This window comes from Periplaneta americana, chromosome 1 (genome assembly GCF_040183065.1).
Source record: "Periplaneta americana isolate PAMFEO1 chromosome 1, P.americana_PAMFEO1_priV1, whole genome shotgun sequence".
Classification (NCBI taxonomy): Eukaryota; Metazoa; Arthropoda; class Insecta; order Blattodea; family Blattidae; genus Periplaneta; species Periplaneta americana.
In genome coordinates, this window is record NC_091117.1 from 79,097,501 (window position 1) to 79,124,891 (window position 27,391).

The 27,391-nt window shown below is 34.5% G+C and overlaps 2 protein-coding genes across 2 annotated transcripts in view; both read right to left on the reverse strand.

Annotated features, from left to right (window-relative positions):
- Window positions 1–14,098, reverse strand: part of LOC138697159 (transmembrane protein 107-like) — a 28,382-nt gene extending 14,284 nt beyond the window's left edge. The window contains exons 1-6 of the mRNA XM_069822736.1: window positions 13,977–14,098; window positions 8,949–9,043; window positions 8,777–8,844; window positions 7,640–7,740; window positions 5,897–6,069; window positions 3,350–3,440 (exon numbers count right to left, since the gene is read on the reverse strand). Of these exons, the coding sequence (XP_069678837.1) occupies window positions 5,909–6,069; window positions 7,640–7,740; window positions 8,777–8,844; window positions 8,949–9,038 (420 nt within the window). The 5' untranslated portion in view covers window positions 9,039–9,043; window positions 13,977–14,098 and the 3' untranslated portion in view covers window positions 3,350–3,440; window positions 5,897–5,908. The remainder of the gene's footprint in view (window positions 1–3,349; window positions 3,441–5,896; window positions 6,070–7,639; window positions 7,741–8,776; window positions 8,845–8,948; window positions 9,044–13,976) is intronic.
- Window positions 14,099–19,075: 4,977 nt separating this feature from the next.
- The window catches only part of Cht10 (Chitinase 10), a 178,385-nt gene continuing 170,069 nt past the window's right edge, over window positions 19,076–27,391 (reverse strand). Inside the window, exons 44-46 of the mRNA XM_069822742.1 lie at window positions 26,206–26,391; window positions 25,449–25,574; window positions 19,076–20,117 (exon numbers count right to left, since the gene is read on the reverse strand). Coding sequence (XP_069678843.1) covers window positions 19,959–20,117; window positions 25,449–25,574; window positions 26,206–26,391 — 471 coding nt within the window. The 3' untranslated portion in view covers window positions 19,076–19,958. The remainder of the gene's footprint in view (window positions 20,118–25,448; window positions 25,575–26,205; window positions 26,392–27,391) is intronic.

Genomic DNA, 27,391 nt, shown 5'->3' on the forward strand with positions numbered 1-27,391 from the left:
ACCGGCTGGAGAGAGAGGTGGCTGACACCGAGAGGAGTCAACAGTCGCCTGAGCAACGGGGACGACGGGTGCCCACCTGCTGGTCCTGCGGTGAACCTGGGCACTTCTGGAGGAGTTGCGACCGACCTGGCTACAGTCAGGAGAGAGAGGGGGCCGATGCTAGGAGGAGCACGTCGGCGCCATCATCACCCTCTCCTCGGCTCGTCCTGAAACCGGTCGACAGAAGATGCGACGATGGGCTGATTGCTGACGGATGGATAAGAGGCCGCCCATGCAGAGTACTGGTAGACACCGGGGCGTCGCTCACTATTGCCAGACCAGACGTCGTGCGTGGCCTACCTGGGAGGACGCCGCTGCGCCAATAAGAGCTATGGACTGCTTCAGGCGAGAGCTTGCCCATCCAGAGAGAGGTCTTCCTGGACCTGACCTTGGGGAAGAGGAAACTGGAGATGTGGGTGTTCGTCGCCAACATCACCGAGGACGTCGTCCTGGGACTCGACGCCATGCAGTTACTCGATGCGACGGTGGACGTCCGGCGCCGTAAACTCCGTCTTGGTCGGGATGAAGTGTTCCTGATGGACGCCGAGGACCAACCCATGGCCAGCGAGCTCTCCCTGGAGGGCCAAGTGGAAAAGCAAGACGGCGCCCACGCAGTACGAGTATTGCTGGCCAGCCAAGCCAAGGATGGGGTGGCACCACCATAAGGAGGGAGCAGCCGGAGGACCCCAAACGTTGGACCGACTAGCAGCCTACCAAGGGACTGCCCGAGATGAGCAGTCCTAAGGAGGGAGCAATGTGACAGCGACGTGAGATTCGAACTCACGACCAGCGTCCCGCAAGAGAGAAGATCGCGCGGGGTCCACGAAGCACTGAGGGACGGCGCGCAGCAGAGAGAAGAGAGGGGAAAGGGCCTACGCGGCGAGGGAGTGTGCGCGCGCAACTGCTTCGTGCGGAGTGAAGGGGGGACGGACCCTCCCGACTCTTCGAGAAGTCCGTCGAAGTGGAAAAATCGGGAATTCGAACTTTCCAGGCTACGTCGCTGTGGTTATAAAAGAAGAAGCGCGAGGGAACTCGGACAGTGTGTGTGTGATTCATGGGCAGTTTCAGTTATTCAGTCAGTGAGTAAGCCAGAGCAAGCAAGTCAGTCTTGTGTACCGGAGTTCGACTCGAGTGTGCGTCCGCAACTGTGTCAGCATCCAAAGGCCTGAGTTCGAGTGCAGTGGACCGCAGTTGGAGGGACCTGAGTTCGAGTGCAGTGGACCGCAGTTGGAGGGACCTGAGTTCGAGTACAGTGAACTGTCTCTGAAGGTCTGTGGTTCGAGATACTGTGAACTCGAGTGACTGAGCTAGAAGAACTGTGAACTGAGAACTGATAGTTCTGATTTGTAAATAGTGCTTTGTAAATATTAGTTAAGATTAACAGTTCATTGTTGTTCGTAATAGTCCAAGTAAATTGTCATTGCCGTCAGTGGAGTGCTATAACGAATACTGTGTTGAGTGAAAATCCTATTGTTGACGAGAGCGTTTAAGGTGAATTGTAGAAAGGAATTATTGTTGGAAGAATAAAATCCTATTGTTGAGTTGTAATAAATTCACAATATGTATGTGTCAGGGTTCTTGATATTAAACTTTAACTGTTAATTTAGTTCTGTTTTCTTTAATGCAGCATTTTCACGACTTTTAAGGAAGTTTGTAATGACCATCGTAAAACAATATTAGAGTAACAACTTTAAATACAAAATATTACTCAAAGAATATGACAAGTTTATACTGGAAAGCTTGAAGGAAAATGATGTAAAACTTAAGTTCTGGCATTGAAAACATAAAACCAGGGTGCGAATTAACGGGGGACATGGAGGGGATTTCTCCCCTGTTGAAAAGTTATCCCCCTCTCATAGATTCATATTAACATCCCTGCCAGGGATAACTTCTATCCCCCCTCACAAAATGTAGTTGTTTTAATACGAGTATACTTTATAATATTGATATATTATCACCATCAAGCTGACAACAATCAATAACTTAAGAATTACACAACTTATCTTAAACATGTTCATGGATATAATTATTATTATTACAATCAAGATGCAAGACAAGAAACTCTCTGTGACCAAGCATTGAACCGTATCGAATGAGGATAATAATAATAATTTTATGTATGGTATTTTCTACCTAGGATTCTATCCCCCCCCTCCTCATCAGAAATCTTAATTCACACCCTGCATAAAACAAACAAACATTACTCACACTATAGACAAATATGGTTCTGCATGTGAAGTTACGAAATTATAGAAGAGAAAAACCAAACATAACTGCCATGTTGCGAGAACTACAACCATGTTTTTCTGTCTGTAGCAGTCAATTTATTTCTGAGGGAATTTAAAAGATACAATGCGTCCATTTCTGGAAGGAAACTGCAACAACTGAGAGGCAATTCTCTGAAGATGTACCAGTACCATAAATGCTTAGAAATTGAAGGCAGGCACTGTTATCAACTCCTGGATCAATTTAATGAATTAATAATTTTTTAACCTTTATTTTTAATAAATTAATATGTAAACTGTATTGTTTGCATTAGGAAGTTAGGAACACTGAAATGTTTCCATAATCAGCAAACAGAAATGCTTATGATGACATGTTTATGTCTAATTTGCAGCATACTGCTTCACTGCTCACTCTTTACTGACATAAATATATCAGTATTCATTTGTCTGTCAATATTCTGTAACTTGCATTAGAAATATTAACACACCATAATACAATTATGATCATCTGTTCCCAATCATATACAGTATAACCTCGACTCAATGTTACTCTGCATTTAACCTTAATAATTTATGATCCCATAAATTATTTCATACAAACACTGAAATCCCATTTAGTGTAAACTTCCATTAAGGCAGAAAAATGTTAAATGGGTACAATTTCATCATTTACCATTTGCTCTTTTTACCACAAGAACTCAAAAGTTTCTAACAAAGGTAACACTGACATTATTTTTACTAAGTCTGTATAGAAGGCAGAATATACGTCCATCTCTTTCAAATGATAATAATATATGACAGTAATCATACTATCAACGAAAAGTTCGTAACATCTCTCTCGCTACCTTAAATCTTTGTCATATATTAAATTTTTCTTTGGAAATTAAAGTTTACTCTGAAGACAGGAAAAAGTCTCATCATCATCACTGTATGAGAATTACATTGCAGAAACGAGCAAAATGACTTAACATGATCACCTAGAATGAGGACTTCAGACAATATAAATACTTGCTTTCTTTATGTAGAGAGAAATATGTCTAAAATTTATTTAAATTGCAGATAATTAATGATTATTTCTTACTTACGTAAGTTGTTTGATTGGTGCTGCTACATCATGGTAACAAGTGTAGGAGCCAAGTCTGAACATACTCGAAGATCCACTTCTAGAAAGAGCAGCTGTGAAAAATACAGAAATCATATAATCTTCCACAGACTAAATTAAAAGCAATTAAGAAATTTATACAATAAAATTCAGCAAGTCAAAAATTCACAAAATAAGTAAAATCATGCCAAAGTTTTAAATTTAAAAACATTTCAAATGAAAAATAAGTCTACAAATTTTCCAGAAATATGTACATCATATTACAATTGAACCATTGGGCTGAATAACGGTCTATGTTATAATCTGCTAACTGTGCAGGAGGAACAAAAATGTTGTTTTCTAATGCCAGGCATTTGACAATAAAGTCATTTGACCTCTTGCACTCCAATATTTTTCAAAGATATTGTTATGGTCAGCCACTGAAGCACAGATTTTGAGGTGTTCCGAATCCATTTCTTGGTTTGAGTTGCACAATGGGCAGTTAGGGGACTGATATATTCCAATTCTATGGAGGTGTTTGGCCAAATAGTCATGGCCTGTTGCCAATCTAAATGCAGTTACAGACGATTTGCGTGGTAAATCGGGAATTAACTGTGGATTATGATGTGGAGAGTTCTATTTTTTCCCTTGAGATTGTGTTATCAAATTTTGTTTGTTGAAGTCCAAGTATGTAGATTTAATAAATTTTTTCACAGAGTAATACGTAGATTTACTAACAGGTCTGTAAGTAGCAGTGCTGCCCTTCTTTGCTAAAGTATCCACATGTAATTCTGCTCATAAATTTACTATCGGACGGGAGACATAGATCATCAATATGTTTTGTACACTAAGCGAAGTATACGATTGTATGTTATTAAAAGTTATATTACACATCATATGAGGGTGTCAGAAGCAAAGGAGTATAAGTGTACTTAAGTTTATTTGTGGGAAAATATGGTTGAAAGTACTTAAGATTTCGTAAATTCAGTGAAATTTTTTATTTCAATTTTAGTGTGTGGTGTAATTAAAAGATGTATCCCTTTGCCACTAAAATTTAGATGTTTTAGTTTGCCCTGGATGCACTTAACTCATATTCTTAGAAATTTCACTTGTACTCCTTTGTTTGTAACATTTTTAACTCCACAGAAGTGCAACTGGGGAATACAGACAATAAATAGTTTTATACAATCAGAATGTATTATGAAATATACAAAATCAATACAAAGGTTAAATTATGAACAAAATGATTATGACATTTATTTTTAAACGTCATATATTAATATGAATTAACATCATGTAATTTATTAAAGTCATACTCAATGTCATATTATGGATAAACATACAATATTGATCAAATAATAACACTATTATTAGAAAATAACTGCAGACACCATTAAATTAATGAAAGTTGTAACAATAACAAACGAATAAAGAAAATAAACATTACAGTTGAGAAATTGATGGGGGGGATATAATTTGAACCCTGTCCCGAATATTCAGTATCCATCCCAACAGATAGCTTATCTTTTAAGTATAAATTTTATTAATAATGAAGTCAATAACACTCACAATCACAATGCTGACTGTAAGAGAGTAATACATTTTAAACAGCTCCTTTCTGACAGCAAGAGCAAGCTATGAGCACATCTCCTTACAAGAATTTCCACAAATCTGTTCCTGAAACGAAATACCTCGATAAAATTCTAAGATAAACTATAGTGACAAAACACAACATAGACCAACTAACACTAGGTAAAGTGTAAATTAAAATACAACTAATAAAATACTGCAAAAATAACAGACAGAAACTTAAAATACTTGGGGGATTTTTCGCACTAATTTGCGACTTCGTCTTCCTTGTTGTATACTCAAGACCACTATCTTTCAGTGACTTTCGTGACACATCTTTCCACTTATTAATATTAATTTCTCGGGATACTTTTTTTTTTTTTTTAGATTTATTTAGCTGGTCAATATCTACTGTAGAAATCATCACTGTCTTGTAGTCGTGCATTTTACGTAATAGATCAACTGAAATCTGATTCACAGAATTCAAGTACCCAGTATTTGTAAAGAGAACAAACTTCCATGCAATAACTCCCGATATGATGGAAACAACTGGATACGCTAGAAGTGACTAGTGACATAGACCATTCATTGTTTCAATCAATAAATTCATGGTTGTAACTTGTGTACAAGTGCCTATGATACAGATATTGAAAAACAATTTTTGTGACAGCTGTGTAAGACTATATAGAGCATTACTGTTGTTGTTGTTATCCAATGGCAAGACATAAGGATTCAATCCATGAGTCTTCTGGCATTCCAGTACAGTTTTAAAGGGTTCTTCGTCTTTTGGAGAATACAGAACATTACTGAGCATTATTCCATTACACATTTGTTTCTGAAAAATTGTAACATAGACCATTATTCGGCCCAACGCTTCAATTAATGCATAGCAAGTACTAAATGATTCTGTGAAATCCCTTTATAATACATAAATTGACAAAGTCAAGTACCTGTTATTAGTAAAATCACACATTCAACTTACGATTTTTCTCACTCAACTTTTCTTCAGAACTAAGACACTAATGGCTGTTGTGGCATCAATGACGGCTGGAAGCATGCTACAAAATGCAAACACCCACCAGTACAGGTTGCAATCCCATTCATCAAACAAGAAATATGCAAGTAGAACTGAAGCACTTGAATGAGCAGCAATCGCTAGAACTATAGTTAAGGAACATATTATAAACATATCTTGAATAATCTGTTACAGAAATCACAAGAAAATTGAAGTCCTGGACCACATTATACCTTGAGAATGGAGGGAGTTTTACTGCATTGGAACAGCGCAAATCCATGAAGTCTTTTCATTTTCCTTGCATCTACTTTAATATTATCCCGTTTTGTCTTCAATATTGCTGAAGACACTGGGATGAGGTTTATTTGCATAGAAATCTGTTTGTACTTATTTCTAAATTCTTCCCATCCGTCTTTTTGTTTACGATGATTTTAATATGTTTTTAGGTTATGATGACATTTTAGTCGCAATATACAAATTAACTTACTATAAAGGTCACTGCTTACATTAACAAGGCACATGGCCTTCGAAATTACTATTTTACTACGATTCCGAAGGCCTAGATGACTTAATTTGAAATTAAATTAATTGACTTTATTTTAAACGTGTATTAGTTTGGTGAAATGCAAACGAATTAAATATGATTTAACTTCTATATTGAAGTTAAATTACAATTAGTTAATTATGAATTAGTAACATGTTGGTGAAATCGGCCCTAAATTTGCTAAATTAATGATAGACATGATCTCCACCAGAGAATTTATTGTTCGTCCAACAATGACTACACATCTTTCTTTGATGTGAAGTTAAAAGAAAAGAGACAACAGTAAAGGATGAGAAAGAGCTGTCCATAGCTTTTTCCAGCTTATTCCCCCCTCATTCTCACTCTTTTCCTTGTCCTTCCTTTTCACTTCACATCAAGGAGAGATGTGCAGTTATTGTTGGACGAACAATAAATTCTCTGGTAGAGACCATATCTATCATTAAGAGAACAATTTTGCGCTTCTAAAATTGTTATGCGAGTTCGCACATTTCTATGCTCATGATAAGAATATTATTTGTGAATTAGATTATTTCATCATATATTGTGTCCCTGAAGAAAACAGTTCTATTTCCGTCTATGTTCACTACCTTCTGTTGCAACTTCAGCAGCTCTCAGGGTGTGCAGCAGTAAAAAAAGTTGCACAGCAAAAGTGGCGATGTGTGATCATATGTTTAGAATAAAAGTGAACTCGGTATTAATCATGAAACACTGACATTCCTTGCAAGAGCAAAAGAATTACCACAATATAATAATATATTACCACGAAGCTTGAGTTGTGAGGGTGCTAGGAACAATAGACTGTGCCAGTACTATTTCACGTTGTCTGTAATGAGACAATATTAGTGATCCTAGTGGTTAGCAACTATCTATGGATGCATATTTACTACGTATTGAGCTTTGTGACTGCATATACTAGACTGTGATATTACCGTAATGGGAGGAACTGCCCGAGCTGGCATATATGCCCTTAGCATCAAATGTTAAAATTGCTGTTTCCATCTGTGGGAGGGAGAGCGAGAGGAAGCCAATGAGACTCTGCAGATGTTGGTGTTTCTTCCAGTAATTTCATAAGCTTAAAATTATTTGTACTTTACAGAAGTACTTTAAAAATGCAACAGGAAACACTTTATATTTACGGACACTTTTTTAATAGATCAAAAGGATACACACCATTGCTGTAGAAGGCATGAACATTGTTATGCCCATTAAAAAGGTCAAGAGCTCAAAGGCAATCAATGTTATTGCTATTGTTAATCCAGTCAGCATTCTGAAATGAAAAGAAATTTGATTTATATTAATAAATCAGTAAAGAAATTCCCAAACGTCGTAATTACTGATTACATTCAGAAGAACATACATTCTAACAGTATCTTCTACAATAGATGCAAATAAAATATGTTTCATGATGCACATACAAAGAGAAACTACTGTCATATTAATTTATGTTGAATTACATTAAAAATACTTTCCATTTTTAACAAAATATCATAAGTGTTACTTTCAAAATATAGGTACCGACATTAATAATAATAATAATAATAATAATAATAATAATAATAATAATAATAATAAAAATAATTTATTTATACTGGCAGAGTTAAGGCCATAGAGCCTTCTCTTACACTCTACCAAGCCCCAAAGTATACAAGCAGTGAAATTTAACAAAAAGTTTAAAGAACCACAGAATACTAACATATTAAAAAAAATCATTCTTATTCGGAAAACATTCACACAGTTTATTTTAAATTATTTGTTTCATTATAGTCCAAAAGACCAATTCTATAAACAATTTTGTTAGTCAGACACATTATTTCTTATACATATTCTGATACACATAGTCGAATTAAAAAAAAAAAAGGAAAGAAACTCTGAAAAATTAAACTATTTATTAAATCTATATTTATTTAATTTAATACCCGGATACTTGACACAAAATCATTCGTCTCGAATGTTAAATATACCAGATTATGAAGAGACTTTATTTTTATAAAATGAAATAAGACTAAGTTATTATTATAATACTATTGAATTGAATTAGTTTAGCTGATTTACCTGTTTGTAAAGTTACCAACAAGTAGGATACTCTTCTGACACATTTTTTTTATTAGTAGTATTTAGTAGTATTTATTTATTTAACCTGGTAGAGATAAGGCCGTCAGGCCTTCTCTGCCCCTCTACCAGAAGAAGATTAAGCCAATTTGTAAAACATTGAGAACTCATTTGTGAACAGCAATGGAAAAAGTCCAATGTATACCTCTTCTAAATATTACTTTATAGTTAAATAAATTCATTATAAAACTTACTCAATGTCCTTTTTAGAATAATCTTCTGTTGTGTACTCAAATGGCAAACAGGCTTTAACATTCTCGTGCTTAAAAGAAGAAATAATATTGGATTACATAGTACCAGATTACAAACCATAATAAATTTCGTAACAAATGTTTAAGCACATCACATTAAATTGATGTTCCTTACCCTGGACCAAAGTATTACTATAGAGATTACAAGGTGTGATGTCAGAGTAAGAAATCTTGCAGGAATAAGGCCTGATGCAGCAAACACCATTATTTCTGTAAAAAAATAATGTATATAGGCTACACGAAACATTAAAACTAACAATTTATGCACTGTATGTAAAAAGTATTCAATAAAAAGAGGATTTTAATTTTCAATACCACAGGGCCTTGACTCTCACAAACCATGAGAGAAATTGATGAGGAGAAAAATAAAAAAAAGTCAATGAACGAAAACTAAAACTTATCCTAACTAAACTCTGAAAAGCCTCAAAACAAGGAAAAACTCCAATACTAGCCTACATCCTTGAAGTTCACCTTATAACACTTATTGTTAAAATATACATTTTTAAACGTTTAAAAGTGTTGAAATAAAACAGACATGGTGATGCTACACATTACACCGAAAAGCCAACTGAACATAATTATTAGGACAATACAATTTTCTCTAATGCCACCAGATTGTCTTTCGACATTTATGGTTTTCTCTCGTGGCAGTGGCTTAAATGTAATTCACTTCTAAGATTGGGGTGTCTGGAAGGCAGATGACAGATGGAATGATCATAATTATGTGGTGTCAGGAGAGGTTTTAACTCTAACCTTAACCTAAATTCTAGATCATGGACGTACACAGGGATAATTCCCTTTAAGGAAAAATTCCTGTGCTCTAACAGGAAATCCGATCTGGGACTCATGAGCTGCAGCCAGAAACTCTGACCACTAGACCACGAGGCTGTCACAATACAAAATATATACACACACAATAAGGTATGCACAACACATACTCAATACTCCATTACAATATTTAACACACTAATTTATTATACATAATTCTACACAACATGTAATCATCCACACTTACATAATTCTACACAACATGTAATCATCCACACTATCACCTAAATATTCCTTTCACAAAAGACAGTAACAGCAAAGTAAGAGTCAAACACAATGTAGCTCATGCAGTAGATCACTAACCACTGAGGAACGAGAAGCATCACAATGAAATGGTACCACATGATTACCAAATGTACATGATCTTTTTAAAGTGAAACCTGTTCAAATCAGAACCTGAATAATCCGGAATCCTGTCTATTTCGGAACAATTTATTGGTCCCATCGAAATTCGTATGTATTATGTGTAATTTTTCTTGAATAAAACGAAAACTGTCCAAGCGGAAACGAAAACTGCCTGCTACTGTTCAAAACAAAAATAATATTTTGGGCACACTGCTTTAATGTAAACTATATTTTGAAACAGCGTGTAATTTCAAGGAAACGAAATATGCAAAATTTTAGAGGGTACCAGGGTGTGTTGGCCTGTCGGTCATAAATTTTATTACCCTGTTGACTAAGCAGACCAGTCCTTTCAAAGATTTTCAATGCTTCACACCTGTATACTGTCGTAGCTAGACAGAGCGCAAGTGTAAGTTAGTGTTTTCCTGGTTAAAAAAAAAAGTTGCGTAAAATGTAGCATTAACATTAAGTGATGAAGTAAAAGTTTTCGAGTTATAGGAAAATTAGAAATGAAGTGTATGTGAAATCGTATACTGTATTAGTATTATAAGCAAGTAATAGCACTATGACACTATTAAAGAAGCTATTAAACTTACAGAAGAAATGAAGAAAACACTATACTTAGAAAACCGGGCATTGCATTTTGATGTTAAACATATTGAAGGCCAAGAATATCAAGTTCTGGTGTTGAAGAGTGAACAAAGAGAAGTTAAATAAGTTACATGCATTAGATTTACCAAACGGAAAAGAGGACACTATTGTCAAAGGAATAACAGCTGTTCTCCATGAATACAATTTATGGAAGAGCATAAAGATGATTGTTATGGACACTACGACTGTGAACACAGAAAGAATGAAGGGGATTGTCATTCAGTTACAAAGACACTTTACTGAAAATAAACTGAAAGAACCACAATTTATAGGTTGTCAACATCATGTTCTTGAACAAGTGGCTCGCATAATAATTGATGATGAATTAGGAGGAAACAACAAATATCGAATATTCATTTATCCAGGAACTTTTAGCTAACTAAGAACAGCTCAAGATGAATTTAAAAAATGATAAACGAGAGATTAGTCAAAAAGCAGGATGGCGTGATGATGTGAAATTTCTATTTCATTTAACTCGAGTTTTCCGCTTTTTTGAAGAAACTGGAAGACTTAGACAAGTGAAGTTTCAGAAAATACCTAATTTCAATAATGCAAGATGAAATTCCCGAGCAATACTAGCTCTTTTGGCTTTCATTCTTATATCAGAGAGGAGAGACTCACTACTTGAAATTTGTAGATTTATCTCTTACAGATGGTTTACTGACCAAATGTACAATGCAGCTGATTATTATCAGAAGCTATGTAGCAGCTTGCAGGTTCATGAAAAGGCATTGAAGTCTCTGAAAATGTTTTGAAATCAAGAACCATCTAGACTGGAAATTCCCAAAATAAATCAGCGTGTAGAACAGGCTATCAAGTGCTTTCAAGATCTATATTACATCAGTAAAAGGAAGGAGAAACTTCAGCTTAGATTTATTTTGTCTAACAAAACATAATAATTATATAGGCTATTATGCTTATAATTATGCTAAATAGGCTACTATTTTTTGTTACGGTATACAGCTATTTGTACTTGTAGAATTCATATGCGAGTTTGTAATTTTGTAGCCTATGTTTTTTTTTTTAATTTCTTATGCTAATAAACTGCTATCAATAAACAGTGCTTTGAAGACTGAATACATACTATATAATTACATCATTACAATTGAAATATAATGTTTTTGAAATATTTTGATTTTCTTACCCTATAAGCGTATATGGTAACATTGAATTTTCGGTTCGAGGGTGACCTTTTTCAGAAATTCAACCAAATTAATACTTTTTTTCATTATTTATAAGCAAAAATTAATCGATTTATGATACAGGAACATCGGGTTACAAAAAAGTCATAACCCTAATGTAACACTTAAGTCAGTAAACAGAATATCACAGTAATCAAAGTGGGGCATCACGAGTGTTTGCACTAAATCTTTTTAATGGAAAAGGGTAGAAAGTTCTTTAATCGCGTAAACAAATGGATCAGTGAGAATACTTTTTTGCAAGTTTCTGCAACTTAATGTTCCAATTTAAACCTTTATCCATATGTATATCAGTACCTAGGATTTTACTGATTCACTGAATGAAATTTCAGTGCCGTTTATTTTAATGGGAGGAAGATTTGGTATGAAAATAGTGCTTAACAAACATGAAAGATCCACAATAATTATTGACTGTGATAGCCTAGATTGGCAAATGTTAGGGTGGATATTATTTATAAAAAAAAGCATTTTATCTGTATTGTAACAGCTAGATTTGCAGAAAGGATTAATGATTGTAAAGATAATTATAGACCCAGAGCACCAGTGAAATAACCTGTAGGAGAGGAAATCAAGCTCCTCATTATTGCCTGAGACTCATATCCTTGAATCCAAGGTAATTATGGGTTAAACGAGCGTTGAGCGGATTCCGCCGATTTTGGAATAGACACCGACGCACTTAGGTTAGGTTAGGTTAGTTTAGGCTTTTATTATCCCGTCAAGATGAAGGTGAAAGCGATTGAGTGTGATTTTTTGTTTTCTATGTTGGCAGTTCAAGTACGTCGGTGTCTTCCAAAATCGGCGGAATCCGCTCAACGCTCGTTTCACCTAATTATGCAGGATGCATAGACCAAGCAACAATACACACTACATGGTCCAGAAGAAAATAAATTGAGTCCCGGTGCCATTTCACACCAAATATAAGGATCGAAAGTTGCTGTGAAAGTGGAGGTCAGCAAAGAGGTGTTGGAATCTGTGATAGGTTAGGTTAGATTATTTAGGCTTTTGGTATGTTTTGCATATACGAATGTGACAGGTTAGTTTAGGTGGTAATTGTTTACTTCTGTGCCAAATTGAACGTTGGTTAGTATGGCGGACATCATCGAGGGGTCAGTGACAGGTTAGGTTTGGTCTGTTCGGGTTTTTGGTTCACTTTGCATATTATTTTTTTTTTTTGTAGGCATACCAAAAACCTGAACAAACTAAACCTAACCTGCCACTGATTCCTCGATGATGTTTGCCATATTGACCAACGTTCAATTTGGGGATAAATTTCAGAACACGGATTACTTCCTTTCCCTCTTACTTCAGAATTCCAACCTTGTGCACGCAAAATAAATTATTGGCACTGAAAAGTGCCTTTTCGTAAGCATGATGATGAGCATTCGACAAACGCAGACAAATCTGCTCTTTTTAGTATTTTAAGATATAATTGTCAGTGAGGAATCCGTATACTGAAATTTTCCCCAATTTGCCACAGAAGTAAATAGGCTAATTACCGGTTAGGTTAGGCTTTTGGTATACCTTGCATATAGGCCTACGGATCAGTGATAGGTTAGGTTACGTTAGGTTAGTTTAGGCTTTTGGTATGCCCTGCATATACTCACAAATTGTCGGTCTAAGAATACGCCCTTTCTTGCTGTTCGCCTTCCTTTGGTAACGTTATTGTAAAGATTTACAGTGCTTACTAGACAATCTTCTATGGGGAGCCTCTTTCCAGTTCAAACATTTAATATTTTAGGAGACAATTAATATATCTATAATAATATAATATAATACTCTTTCCAGTTTGTTGAGGTGCGGGGAAACCTGTACTTTACTGTGAGCGCACGTTCTAAGCTTCTTTCCTATTCGTTTTTTTCAAGGCGATAATGGTTGTCTTTCAGGGTGGTAACGTAGGCTACAATTACCGAGTTAGAAATACTAAAAAAGAAAAATACCTCATTCTTTCAGTAATGACAGTGTAATCATATAGGGGCCATACAAATAATCCTAGGTAAGGTGAGAAGTATATTAAGTGGAAAATACTCATATGAAAGTTAGGGGCCCGGTGTCGTTCTGCGAAATTGAAACATGAGGTTGGTACTGTTTACTTAAGTTTTTACGTTCTTTTAGGATTTACTTACATGATCTGGTGGTGTCTTTTGTTAATTATGCACGATTAATATGACTATTTATCGAAATAAAACTACAAGCATGATACAATTTCAAACGAACATAATGATATCAACTGAATCAACAAAACCAGTGGCACCAACTCAACTCTTAAAAATCCGCTATGAAATAGTGCAGAATTCGCAGAAATAAGCTAAATTATTTTATGAGCATCATAATGTGAAATTATTTTGCCGCTATGAGTGTAAAACACCTGTACACAACACATATTTTATCAATTTTATCCGAGTATAATAACACTGTACACCACATCTAGCAGTAAAACCATTGCATTGGCAACACTATTCAATACCATCTATCCCAACCTTTCATGGCGGCTAGTTCAAATGAATTTGGAGCAAAGACAATGATTGATAATAAATCGATGTGGGACCCGGGAGGTATCCTATTAGGAGATGTATAAGATAAACTGTTTTTGTTCTAGATACAGAAAGAAGAAGAGTGACATTTTCTTTGAATAGATCCTTATTACATTCAGAATCATTTTAACTTTATTATTTTATGCTCAGCTCACTTTGCTTTAAGTTGGTTATTTAACGACGCTGTATCAACTACTCGGTTATTTAGCGTCGATGGATTGGTGACAGCGAAATGGTATTTGACGAGATAAGGCCGAGGATTCGACATAGATTACCTGGTATTGGTCTTATGGTTTGGGAAAAACCTCGGAAAAAATCCAACCAGGTAAACAGTCCAAATGGAAATCAAACCCACGCCCAAGCGCAACTCCTGATTGACGGGCAAGTGCCTCAGCCGACTGAGCTACGCGAGTGGCTTAGGTCAACTCATATCTCGGTAGGTATATTTTTGTTCGTGGTTCTCATTTTTGACAAAGTTTCCGAGAAAAAAACTGTTATTCAATATCTTACACAGGCCTATTTCAGAGACATACATTTTTATGCTTCTGGAAAATCAAAGATATTAATGATTTTTTTGTTCGATAGACCAGGGGTTGTTGTCCAAATCGATGAAAGTTTAATTTCTAAGAAAAAATATGGCACTGCATGTTATGTTCTAGAGAGGTGGGTCTTTAGAGCATCCTACGATATCACTTTATTAGGGTACTGGTAAATACATGTTGGAGCAACAATAAATGGTAATAGCACAGTCTAGTATATAGTCACGAATCTTTAGTTGTTGAGGGTACTAGAAAAAATAGACTGTGCCAGTACTATTTCGCATTATCTGTAATGAGGCGATAGTAACGATCCTAGTGGTTAGCAACTATCTATGGATGCATATTCCCTATGTATTGAGCTTCGTGACTGTATATACTAGACTGTGGTAATAGCAATATAAATATTTTCTTTTTCATTTATCGTTTGCTTTTATCATTCCTCCAACGTAAACACCTGAATATAAGTGCATACTGCTACTCTTTGTTACAGCACTGCTGCTTCTATAGTGATTGTGGAGAATGATTTTACGGTAATTTAATAGGAGTGTTCAATGCTTATGATGTACTGACATGATGACATCATCAAACACTGACTTCCTCTGAAAATTTGTATTTCTCCTTTATTTACTCTACCCTTTATTTTATACTCTATTTTACCTTCTTTCATATTTTCCTTCTCTTCAGTTTATATTTTTTACACAATTAATTAATTTTACTTACCTTGGCTTGAGGTGAATTCGATCCAGGAACCTTTCTGCTTAGTGGTCTCTCAATCATTATACCACAACAACATTGAAAATTCGATGTTAAAATTGTTGATAAGACATACTTTCAATAATATCTTTCAACTATCGATACAAATTAATGAAATTCATGTAATACTAAATGATTTAAATTTTACGAATGATATCTGTACAGTATAGATTATTACTATTTTTTATAGATCTTGGATTTTAGGCTAAATCCTATTTCTTCCTGTAGTGATAAACTGAAACTAGTTAAATATCTTCACGTTTTGTATCAAATATGAACATTTGGAAGCGATTTTATGGTCTCTGTGCCCACTGTGACCTATTTTGAGAGTTTAGAGCCTAATATTTATATTTTGTTAACACGTGTTTTCAATTTTTTCGGATAGCAATGAAAGAGAATGTTTTTATTTTGTTCTTCATGGAGTGGGTTTAGTTCAAAGACCTTATAATAGTTTGGTTGTAGGAATAAAAAAATTCATGGAAAGTGACTTATTTTGTTGAGCACTCGAGCAGGCAATAGGAATGTATTGAATGAGGATGATGTACTTCTCCCTAAAAAAAATCAGCATTGAAAATATTGCTAAATTTAAATATATAATATATAGATAATAAACGTGGTTTTAATTGCGAATAATCGTTTTTAATATTTTATTGACACTGTATTTGTGTGAATGTACAGTTATTTGAGCAGTTGTAAATATAGTTACGAATATATATATATATATATATATATATATATATATATATATATATATGTATATATATAGCTTACATTATTAGGAAGTACTGGATCATTAAGTTACTCACTGTCGAGATTATTAACTATACCGGTACTTGTTTTTTTGAAAGATGGGACATGACAGGAGCGTTGCGATCGGAAAAACAACTGAATGTCACATAGCGTGGTAGGCCTGTTGCTATGGTAACAACGGTTGAGTTGCCAAACTTACCGTTCCCACATGGCGAGTGCTTAATAGCTCTCTTGGCGACATTTATTGTGCACATAATGTTAGCATTGGTACGTTTCGTCTTTGATTCTCTGTCGATTTATGTATTGTTTTTTTACCTTCACGTCAACTGTCAATTCTTTGATGGGCGATCATAAGAGTACAAGTCAATTTTTGGCGAAATTGAGATATGTACGGTTTTGTCATCATCAGCTCGATATCTATGTCTGGTAAAAAGAGTACAAGTCAAAACCTGCTGTAGAACACCGCATTCTCTGATACACATAACAGTATCTTCAAAATCATGTACGATGTTAAACAGTTTTTTTGCTCACCTGTAAAATAAGGTTTTTTGACTTGTACTCTTATGATCGCCCATCAAAGAATTAATGTTTTAACATGAGCCATCTTAACGACAATTGCTAGCTTCCATCAGCTGGCAGCGAGGTAATCCATATTGGCAACATGGCACTGTAGTTCCAAGCTCGACCGCTAAACTGTCATGTCCTATCTTTCAAAAAAACAAGTATAGTACTGTAGGCCTAATCAAATTGCACGTGAATGTAAGTCAATAATGATGAATTTAAATGTTTACTGATGAACTATTAAGTTATTTAATTAAATAAATAACGACTTCACTGTGTTAACATTTTAAATCGTGTTATTATTTTACCTGACTGTCTAGTTTCGATGCTATTTGCATCATCTTCTGAATCTTAGATGCAAATAACATCGAAATTAGTTACTCAGGTAAAACAACAACATGATTTAAAATGTTAACACACCGAAGTCATTACCAGTAGGCCTATTTATTTAATTAAATAACTTATAATCACTGATGAACTAATAAGTGTTAAAGTATTCATTAAATTGTTCTTTTCATAGGTGATTAGAGAGGATTTGAAAGGATGTAATAATAATAATACTTTTTAAAAAATACTTTATTACAGTAAATTACTGCATATTCACAAATTCTCTATCCCAAAAGCTTCTTTGTCATAGAGGCACGCAACATTGCATTCCACTTTGCTCAGCATTAAAAAGTCATTTTTCAAAAATGCAATGGCACCACACTTAAAGATAGGCAGCGACATTAAGACATTGGAGTTACATACTGTGTATGGAAATGATAATGTAAATGATGTGCGTGAAAAATAATGTACTTTTTCTCATTACGAATATTTTCACTAGGTTAACAAAATAGCACATTACTTTATATTTGATTTTTCTAAAGGTTAGTGCCTGTAGATGTATTTACAATAAGTCAGTAAGCAAAACAGTACATTTTACTTGTTCATACGTTTTAAGAATTAATTTTTAGAAACTATTTCTGAAGTAAAAAATTAATCATTGTCCATACACGTAAGAGAGCTCCAAAAACCTGAACTTCATTGCAGAGAAATTATTTCAAAATAAATAATATCTCAACAATTTGGTACTGGTACCTAAACAGAAAATTAAATAAATATCTCCTAGTATTTCATTGAAATAAATTAATTTTTTTCCTCATCCCAAATTATGCAAAAATTACTTTTACAATATAATTAGAATTCAGCTATATTATAATGTATCTGATACAATACTTTATAACTTGTCTTAAGTTATTCCTTCAACAAGTTATTACATTCTTTCTGTGAATTGATTTCGCGCGACTATAAGCTAATATTTCCACATCCAAAAACTTATTTTAATGCAGAGCACAGACAGCAACAGTGAGCAGTGGAATGCACTATGAATTCAGGAACATTAAGCTAGGGTTGTCAATTGACAGTCTGAAAGACGATATTCTATTTTACTTTTGCAGAGATCACTATAAAAATTTTAAAATTACATCATAGCTGTTGTGTGTAAGTTTCTTAATTGACTTCAACAACTAAATTAAATTCTAAAACTGGCAAATAGGACGTAGCTCATAAGCTAAGTGACATGAAAAATCTTAAAAACCTTATATTTTTAATGTAATTTAATTTTCTTAATAATATTTTTGGGTGTTTTAAAAGAAATTACATGTACTTACAGTTTAAAAACGTCATTTAAAGCTTAAGAGAATAAATAATACATATTAAGAATATAGATTATTATACTTATAGCAGTCATAACAGTAGCGAAGGAACCCTTTGGAAATGCAATGTGGTTTCACCTCCTCCACCGGAGTAAATGCAGCAGCAGCATATTTTAGTTACTCGTATTTAAATGCCACAAACAACCAGTGGCATAATCAGGTATTATGTTACCGTGAGAAGGCATGGCAACTAGGTTTTTTTTTTTTTTTTTTGCAATTCCTTCCCCCCTCCACTTCTATAGCTTATATGTCTGAGTTTCCTTTCCTTTCCTTTCTGCTGATGCTTTCATTTGTACTCAATACATGTATGTATGTATATCCTTTCAATCCTTACGTGGAGCATGGGGCCTTAGTGAGTACCTTCCAACGGATACGATTTGCTGCTGTAGCCTTCACTTCTCTCCAGGGTTTCCCACACTTTCCCATCTCTTCATTAATCGTTCTTCTCCATGTCCCTCTTGGTCCCCTCACCTTCTTAGCTCCTTGGGGATTCCACTCCAATGCTGTGCATGCATCCGGCTATTTATCACTTTAGTTTCTTTAATCAAATTTATTTAAGAAATTGAGGGACTCAATACATAATACACCTATTTTCATTAGCTCTGTAACAGCATGAAAGCTCCCAGTTAAATACAAAAGCAGGGAATAGATAAGAAGTGAAATACTTCCTGTTTTCTTTTTCTCCAAATCTGAACTTTTAATTACGGTGTAGCACATGCCCTCTTTTCCCCATCCACCCTGAATACGCCCCTGCAACTACTTTATTGTTTATGAAATTATTTTTACTCGTTTGTTGAATTTTTATCATTTTTAAAATCATATATTCGAAGTATTTTTTTAATATACCGTACCATATATATATATATATATACACATTACCTTTTTTTTTTTGTTCTGTATCAACCTATATATATTATTAACAGATGAATGTTGCGTACTGTTCTTCCTAAAGCGAAGCAAGGCACCTAAGTGAACATATAATACCCGTCTTATATAGTAAAATTATGTATAAACTTCTTTATTTTATATAAATGAGCACCACAAAATTTGTTGACTTCAATTCGTAACAGCGTATTAGATGGGAACACTATGAGCATTTTAAAATTAAAGTTTTCATAGTGGTCAGATTGAATAAAGACTTGGTACTTCTTCTAGAGTCTACTGTATATTCTCCTAACCAAACATCTAAAATTTCTGTACGTATCTACTTAATATCTGACAGTCTTAGCAATATCAATGACAACCCTAACTAAGATATGATATTAGAATACCAGTTATGTACAGTCTGACGTAGAAGCCTGAAGGCCACGGAGTTCACTATTTATGGTCTTAAGCAGTGGATGTTTACCGCACCCACATCGGTTTCTGAAGTCATCCAAGTCAAGGGCCCAGATCATACCTCCACCCAGATCCATTCTCTTTATGTACTGTGCCTGTAAAATTGAAACACGTAATAAGAATGTGGAGGAATGTATAAAAGTACAAGATAATTTCAAGGAAAATCAAACTTTTTCACAAATCCACTTAACAACCATTTGGTGAAATGTGAATTGATACTGAAAAAAAAAAAAAAAAAAAAAAAAAAAACTCACTGCTCGAAATGATCTGCTATATAATGGTATTTCTTTTTGTCTTCTGAATTTCATACCAATATTTTTGTTAATGAGAGAGAGAGAGAGAGAGAGAGAGTGTGTGCGTGTGCGTGTGCGCGCGTGTGTGTGTATATATATATCCAATGCCTACCCACTTCACTCTACGTGATTCAGGTTCCGCATATTGAGGATATATGGCAGGACTGTGACCCATTTTTTAGTTGTACACCATTTCAGCGGGCCACGCTGTACATGATGTGTATCTGTGGAGAGTTATGTCGTGTACTAGGGTGAGTGTATGTGTAATTGTAGTGTCTGGAATGAGTAATGATGATGAAGATGAGGAAGGGAGAAGGGGAAACCCGGTGCCGGCATGTAGCCTACTCCTGTCAAATAGCACCAAGGGATCTGCCAGGCTTAACGTCCCTGTCTGACAGACGAATCACTATCAACAGTGACATATGAATTCTCTTCATATGCACTGCAGAGAGATTTGGGATTTAACCCAGGCATATTGGTGAACAATTTAGTGATTAGAAGATATGCACCGCCATCTCTCCTAGTCCCAAGGTAGGAATTTATACTGGCATATTTGCAAATACCAGTACTATTAAAAAAATTATTGAATCTCTCCTATGCAAGCAAATGAATGAATGGCTCGACCAACACCAACTTATCTCACCTAGGCAGTTCGTTTTCCAAAAGAATAAATCTACATGTTAGCCCAGGAATACCTGGTCAAGGAAATCATTACAGCATTTGAAAGCAAACAAATATATCTCTTTAACACTGTATGATCTTACTAAAGCATTTGATTGCATATTCTACCAGGGGCGTATTTTGCGGACTACCGGGGCTACCGGTGGTAGCCCAAGGAAATTACAAAAGAAAAAGTTTATAATATAACATAATGTAATAATTTTGTATTACCGTATTAGTTTTACCACAGTAATTAAAATTAAAGTAATTGTTAGATTTATATGCGCTCTCTGCTCTCGAAAAGAAACAAGTTGTCAAGGCGGCATCACTGGAGAAACCGCTTGCTACGTGAGGTAGCCTGTGACCGTACCGCGCACGCTGTCCTGTCGCACAACTGCCCATCCCCCCGCTCTCTTCTGTTTCCATCGTGCAGTGTAGGCGGGTGAGTTGCCGCTCTCGTGATCGGTTTCTTCGCAGGCGCGAAGCAACAATACGCTTAGCACGCTAGCTCATGAATGTAATTGTGTTCTTGCAGTGCAGTATTTTAAATTTGTGATTTGTTCGAGTGTCTAAGAGTTATATTAATTGTGAATTGTTAAGTTTTTAATTTCCCAATTAAGTGATATTGTGAAAAATATGGCAGAACAAGTTTCTGGAGAGGTTTGTGTTGAAAATAACTGTGTAATAGAAGGTTTATTAAAAGTGCCTTTTAACTGTCGTACATACAACGAGAAAGTTGAAATTGTGAAAATGGAAAGACCAACTCCTGAGTTAAATTTGTCCATGGACGTAAAAGAAAAACAGCGTGAGTACACACGCCATTTCACTTCAACATCATATGGTAAGTGGAATTGGTTGTGTGGTAGTTCTAAACTGTCTAAACTATTTTGCTGGCCATGTTTGTTATTTAGCCGTGAAACTAATGTGTGGTCAAAAGAGGGTTTTCTAATATCAACTCCCTTCGAACGGCAGTCCTAAAACACGACAAATCAAAAGCTCATATTTGTAGTAGCATGAACTTTGCAAACTTTGGGAAGACAAGAATTGATTTACAGCTAGATAAGCAAAAAGCTCTACATATCAACCAACACAATGCTCCTATGGAAAAAAAAATGGGGAGATTTTACTGCGTCTTATTAACGCAGTCTGCTTTCTAGGAAAACAAGAATTGGCTTTTCGGGATCATAATGAGAGTGTGGAATCAGACAATAGAGGAAATTATATTGAATATTTAAGTTCCTTAAGTGAATTTGACCATTTACTGGCCAATCATCTTGAGAGTTCAACAGTATTTCGTGGTACTTCTCCCGCAATTCATAATGACTTAATATTTGCTATAAGTTGGGTTATGATAAAGAACATAAAATCTGAAATAGAAGAAGCACCTTTTGCGGCCATTGTTGTTGATGAAACAAGTGACTGCTCAATCAGAGTCAATTGTCCACTGTTTTAAGATACGTCGATAGTACTGCCAATGTTCAAGAACGGTTTATAGGATTCACAAATGTCAGTTCGGGCAAAACTACTGCTGCTGCTTGGTTTCAGCATGTGGAAGGTGTTATAGCAGAATACAATGTCGGCAATAAGTTAATTGCACAGACATACGATGGTGCTTCAGTTATGGCGGGAAATATTAATGGCTTAAAAACAAAAGTTCAAGGAAAGTATCCTCAAGCACTATTTGTCCATTGTTACAGCCATGTTCTCAATTTAGTTTTGCAACAAACTACTTCATTCATTCCAGAATGCCGCATTTTTTTTCAAAACACTGTCGGGTTTAGCTGCATTTTTCTCATCATCTCCTAAAAGATCAGAAAAACTCAAGAATTTATGAAAAAGAAACTCCCAAAAGTAGCACCAACTAGATGCAATTTTACATCTTGGCCTGTAAATACAGTAAAGGAATACAGAGAACAACTGACTGCTTTCTTTGAAAATATCATTTGTAATGACTCTGAAGAAAACTGGGTTGATGATGTAATTGTGCAGGCTCAAGGATATTTGTATTTTTTTCACACAGTTTCAGAATATATTTCTTCTTGAAGTCAATGCTAGAGTGTTCGCACATACAGATGTGCTCTACAATATTCTTCAGACAAAAAGTCTAGACATAGCATACTGCTTGCAAGAGGTATCAAAGTTAAAAAATACTATATTCGAGTTCAGACGTAGTGGGTTTCCGTCCATATGGAGTAATATGGAAAATGAAAATTCTTCAGCCAATACAATGGAACCACCATTAAAGCGAAGAAAAGGAGATGATGAATTGAAATACAGGCAGCTGTACTACAGCATACTAGATCGTATGCACATGGAAATTACTGACATATTTTCTGATTATGGAAAGCTTCAGTTCACATATCTTCTAGATTCTCAAAAATTTTCTGCTTATAGAGAAAACTTCCCGAATGAGGCACTAAACAAATTATTTCAGTCCTATAACAGTCACTTTGATCAAGTACGTTTGAAAAATGAATTAAGTGTAATATATTCAGCAGAAGTCTTTGATTTTTCGAACAAACCTATCCATGAAATATTATCTGCCATATATGAAAACCAGCTGAACCAAGTTATTCCTGAAGTCCTTAAATTGGCAACATTAATTGTGACAATACCAGCTACGTCAACATCAGTAGAAAGAACATTTTCTGCATTGAAGAGAATAAAATCCTACTGCAGATCAACTCATACACAAGAACGTTTATCCGGCTTGGCACTGATGTCCATTGAAAAGTCATTTCTACAGAAACTTCGCAAGCGGCCCAACTGTAATTTCAATGACGAAGTCATCAAACTATTTTCGTCCCAATCAAGTCGTCTGGAATTCATATATAAATAGGTAAGGAATTTTATTATAGGGACTTTAAAATATATTTTGTGTAATAATAGGGTCAGTGGTAGCCCATGTCCTTAAACCAGTATACGCCATTGTATTCTACGATCTTTAAATAGCTAAGCTGCAACACTATGGTATTAGAGGAGAAAGTTTGAACCTTATCAGATCTTATTTAAAAAATAGAAGACAAATTGTTAATACAGTCTATCAAATAAGCTGTCTGATGTGAGACCTGTCACTAATGGAGTTCCTCAAGACAGCATATTAGGCTCTTTTCTCTTTCTTGTATTAATAAATGATTTATCATTCAGTCTGCCTCAAGATCTAATCATGTATGCTGATGATACCGGTACCACCTTAATAACATCTCACTCAGATATTAACCAGTTAAAGTCACAGATGAATAATCTTAACATAGCTAAGCAATGGTTTCACTCAAACAAGGTAATGCTTAATGAGGAAAAAATCCAGAAACTAATCTTAGGCCTCCCCAACACACTAGATAATGAAATACCTTATGTTAAACTGTTAGGTTTTTATTTGGATCCAAAATTAGGATGGCACAAACACACAGAAAGCATATTTACTAAACTGTCAAGGGTAATTTTTGTTTTTAGGAAGTTAAGGCTATTGGTCTCAACAGAAACTCTCAGACAGGTATATTTTGCACTATTTGAATCTCACATTAACTATGAAATTCATATAATTATGGGGAAGTGCAACAGGATTCAATAGCATCTTATTACTACAAAAAAGAGCACTGAGGGTAATATTTAATAAAAATACCACGAAATCATGTAGGTCACTATTTTCAGAATTAAAGGTAATGTCAGTTTACTATCTATTCATTTAGAGAACCTTGATCTTTCTTAGATCCAACATAGATCTTTATCAACCTAGATAAAATGTACATTCCTTTAACACTAGAAATAAAGATAAATTAGATTACACAAGGTGCAGATTGAGCGTGAACTCAAATACTTACCTTTTTAATGGCATCAGTATATTTAATGGAGATGAGAAAGGTGCCAAGAAATAGGTTTAAGTCCTGCATACATAGATGGTTGCTGAATAGATCTTTCTATTCAATTAATGAATTCATGGAATGTAAGGTAAATATTGTATTTTAAAAATGTAACCCTTTCTTTATATTTTAATTTTTCTCTTTGTATTTTAATTATTTTTTTTTGTCCTTATATAAATGTGTTAACATACATCATACTCTGTTTATTTCTCGGTGTTCGTTTTGTTTATTTGCCTATGTATGTTTATTTGCTTATAATTATTTGTTTATTTGTCTATATTTATTTATTTGTTTGTGCATGTGTGAGTGTATGTGTATATTATCTAACCTGACGATGTCATATCGAGGCCTTGTACACTGGTCTCTGACAAATATTATTATTATATTGTAACAACTTTTGAAAACATACATCTTGATTACACAACTTTTAACACTTTATCACTTAGGAGTATAATATATGCTGATTACTTTCACGTGTTAATATTGAACTAGGTATTTATAAACTTTTGAAAAGCTCAACCATAGTGATCAGCTGAAGTTCAAGAAATAGGGCAGAAGGAAAAACGAGAAATCAAGCTCAAATAATAAACGAATTCAAATGTTGAATACATACCTTCCTTCTGATGTCAGAGACATCATCATAGGACACCCACTGATTTCCTTTATAAGCATAAGGACCAATCCTGCCTTCTGGATCTCGAACAGGAGTAAATCCTTGTGATTTTACAGCATAACATATCTGTGTTAAATTACCAGAAAATCAATATATTAGATTGTTTCTGTGTTCATTTAACGGTTTTATAAATTGTTAGATACCTTATACATCTGAAAGGGTAAGCAAAATATATTCGAGTAGGAACAGTTAAGACGAACTGGGGAAGATTTTACGAAAACTAAAGGCATTTCATGAAGAAAGCTGGCATATTCCAAGCACAATAAATTTTTATTTAGGTACCTTTAATAACAAGAAGATCATGTATTTCGTTTCTGCCGATGTTATAAAATCATGTAAAATTGTTTCAATGTAAGAAGATGAATTGCAATAAATAATTTCAGAAATAAGGGAATAAGCACAATTTTTAGCAAAAACTGATATAAAATATCAGTCTGAATGAATTGATTAAATAATAAACATGATACAATTGAGAAACATAACCATATTATTTGATGTAGAACACTACTGGTAAGTTACTTGATGTAGAACACTACTGGTAAGTTACTAGATGTGTTAGTACACACTTAAATGTTTAGATGATATTAATAAAGAAACAAAGACAATAAGTAGGCCTATGCTTTTGAAATAGGAAGTATGTACACAGAAAAATATGTTATTTATGCCTTGTAGAGGCAGTGCTCAAACTGAGTCTTACCTCATAATAAGCCAAGAAACCTCCAGCTCTTGTAAATTCTCCAGCTTGTCCTGGACCATATGTTTTTGCATTAAGTTCATTTTCTTTAGCATCTGCCAAGCTGAATGACTGTCCATACATTGGCATGCCCATTATAATCTTCTTTCTGTCTGCTCCTTTCTCAAGCCAGTAATTTATTGAAAAGTTCTGTGAACGGATAAAAACGCAATTTTGCTTGTACTGATTTCACTATGGTACAGCTATACCATTCTGTATTTAAATGTAAGGTAAAGTTATTGTGTTTCGATAATTACTATGGTAGGTAGGCCTACTGAGAAAATTTGTGTTTTTTAAACTGCGCAGAATGAACATTAGTTAAAGTCAAGTTATTCTATTTGTACTGTACAATAAACAAAGTTTTTTTAAAGTCAATGTATACTGTATTATCGGTATGAATAAAAACTCTTATGTAGTATGTGAATAACATATTTCTACATTACTGTAGATCTTTGACTCTTTAAAAATACAGGATCAAAAATTATATGTAGCCCTCTCACCCTCCGATTTATCCTGATTTTTTTCTTATCCAGATTGTCCTTGGTCCATATAATACGAATAATTGAGTAATTGAGACTCTACTGTGTAGGCCTATGTAAATTGGAGAACGTGAGCACGACAAGTAAACACAAATTATAACTCATCTGTAACCTAGAAGAATGCTATCAATTAATAATAATAATAATAATAATAATAATAATAATAATAATAATAACAACAATAATAATAATAACAGTCAGAGTGAGAGCAACATTAATAGTAATAGCAATAAGAATAAGAATAAGAATAAGAATAAGAGTAAGAGTAAGAGTGATAGTAACAGTAACAGTAAGAGTAACAGTAATAGTAAAAGTAAGCATTCACTACATCGTATCGCACTCCTCGTATGAATCGCACGCAATTGATATTTTAAGTGCAGTGCGTTCACTGTAATGGCCCTATCTCTTTGCCTCATCAGATTCCCTCTCAGCTGTTTAAAACATGACCTCGTACGATATTGACATTGCTGAAAACAGAGGGGTTTCAGGTTATGTCTATTAATTATGAGTTTTAGTGAATAAGAATTTGTGATTGCTTCATGCATCTTAACTGAAGAAGAAAACACGAAAGAGATATTAGTTACATAATATATATGTAAGAAACGACTTGA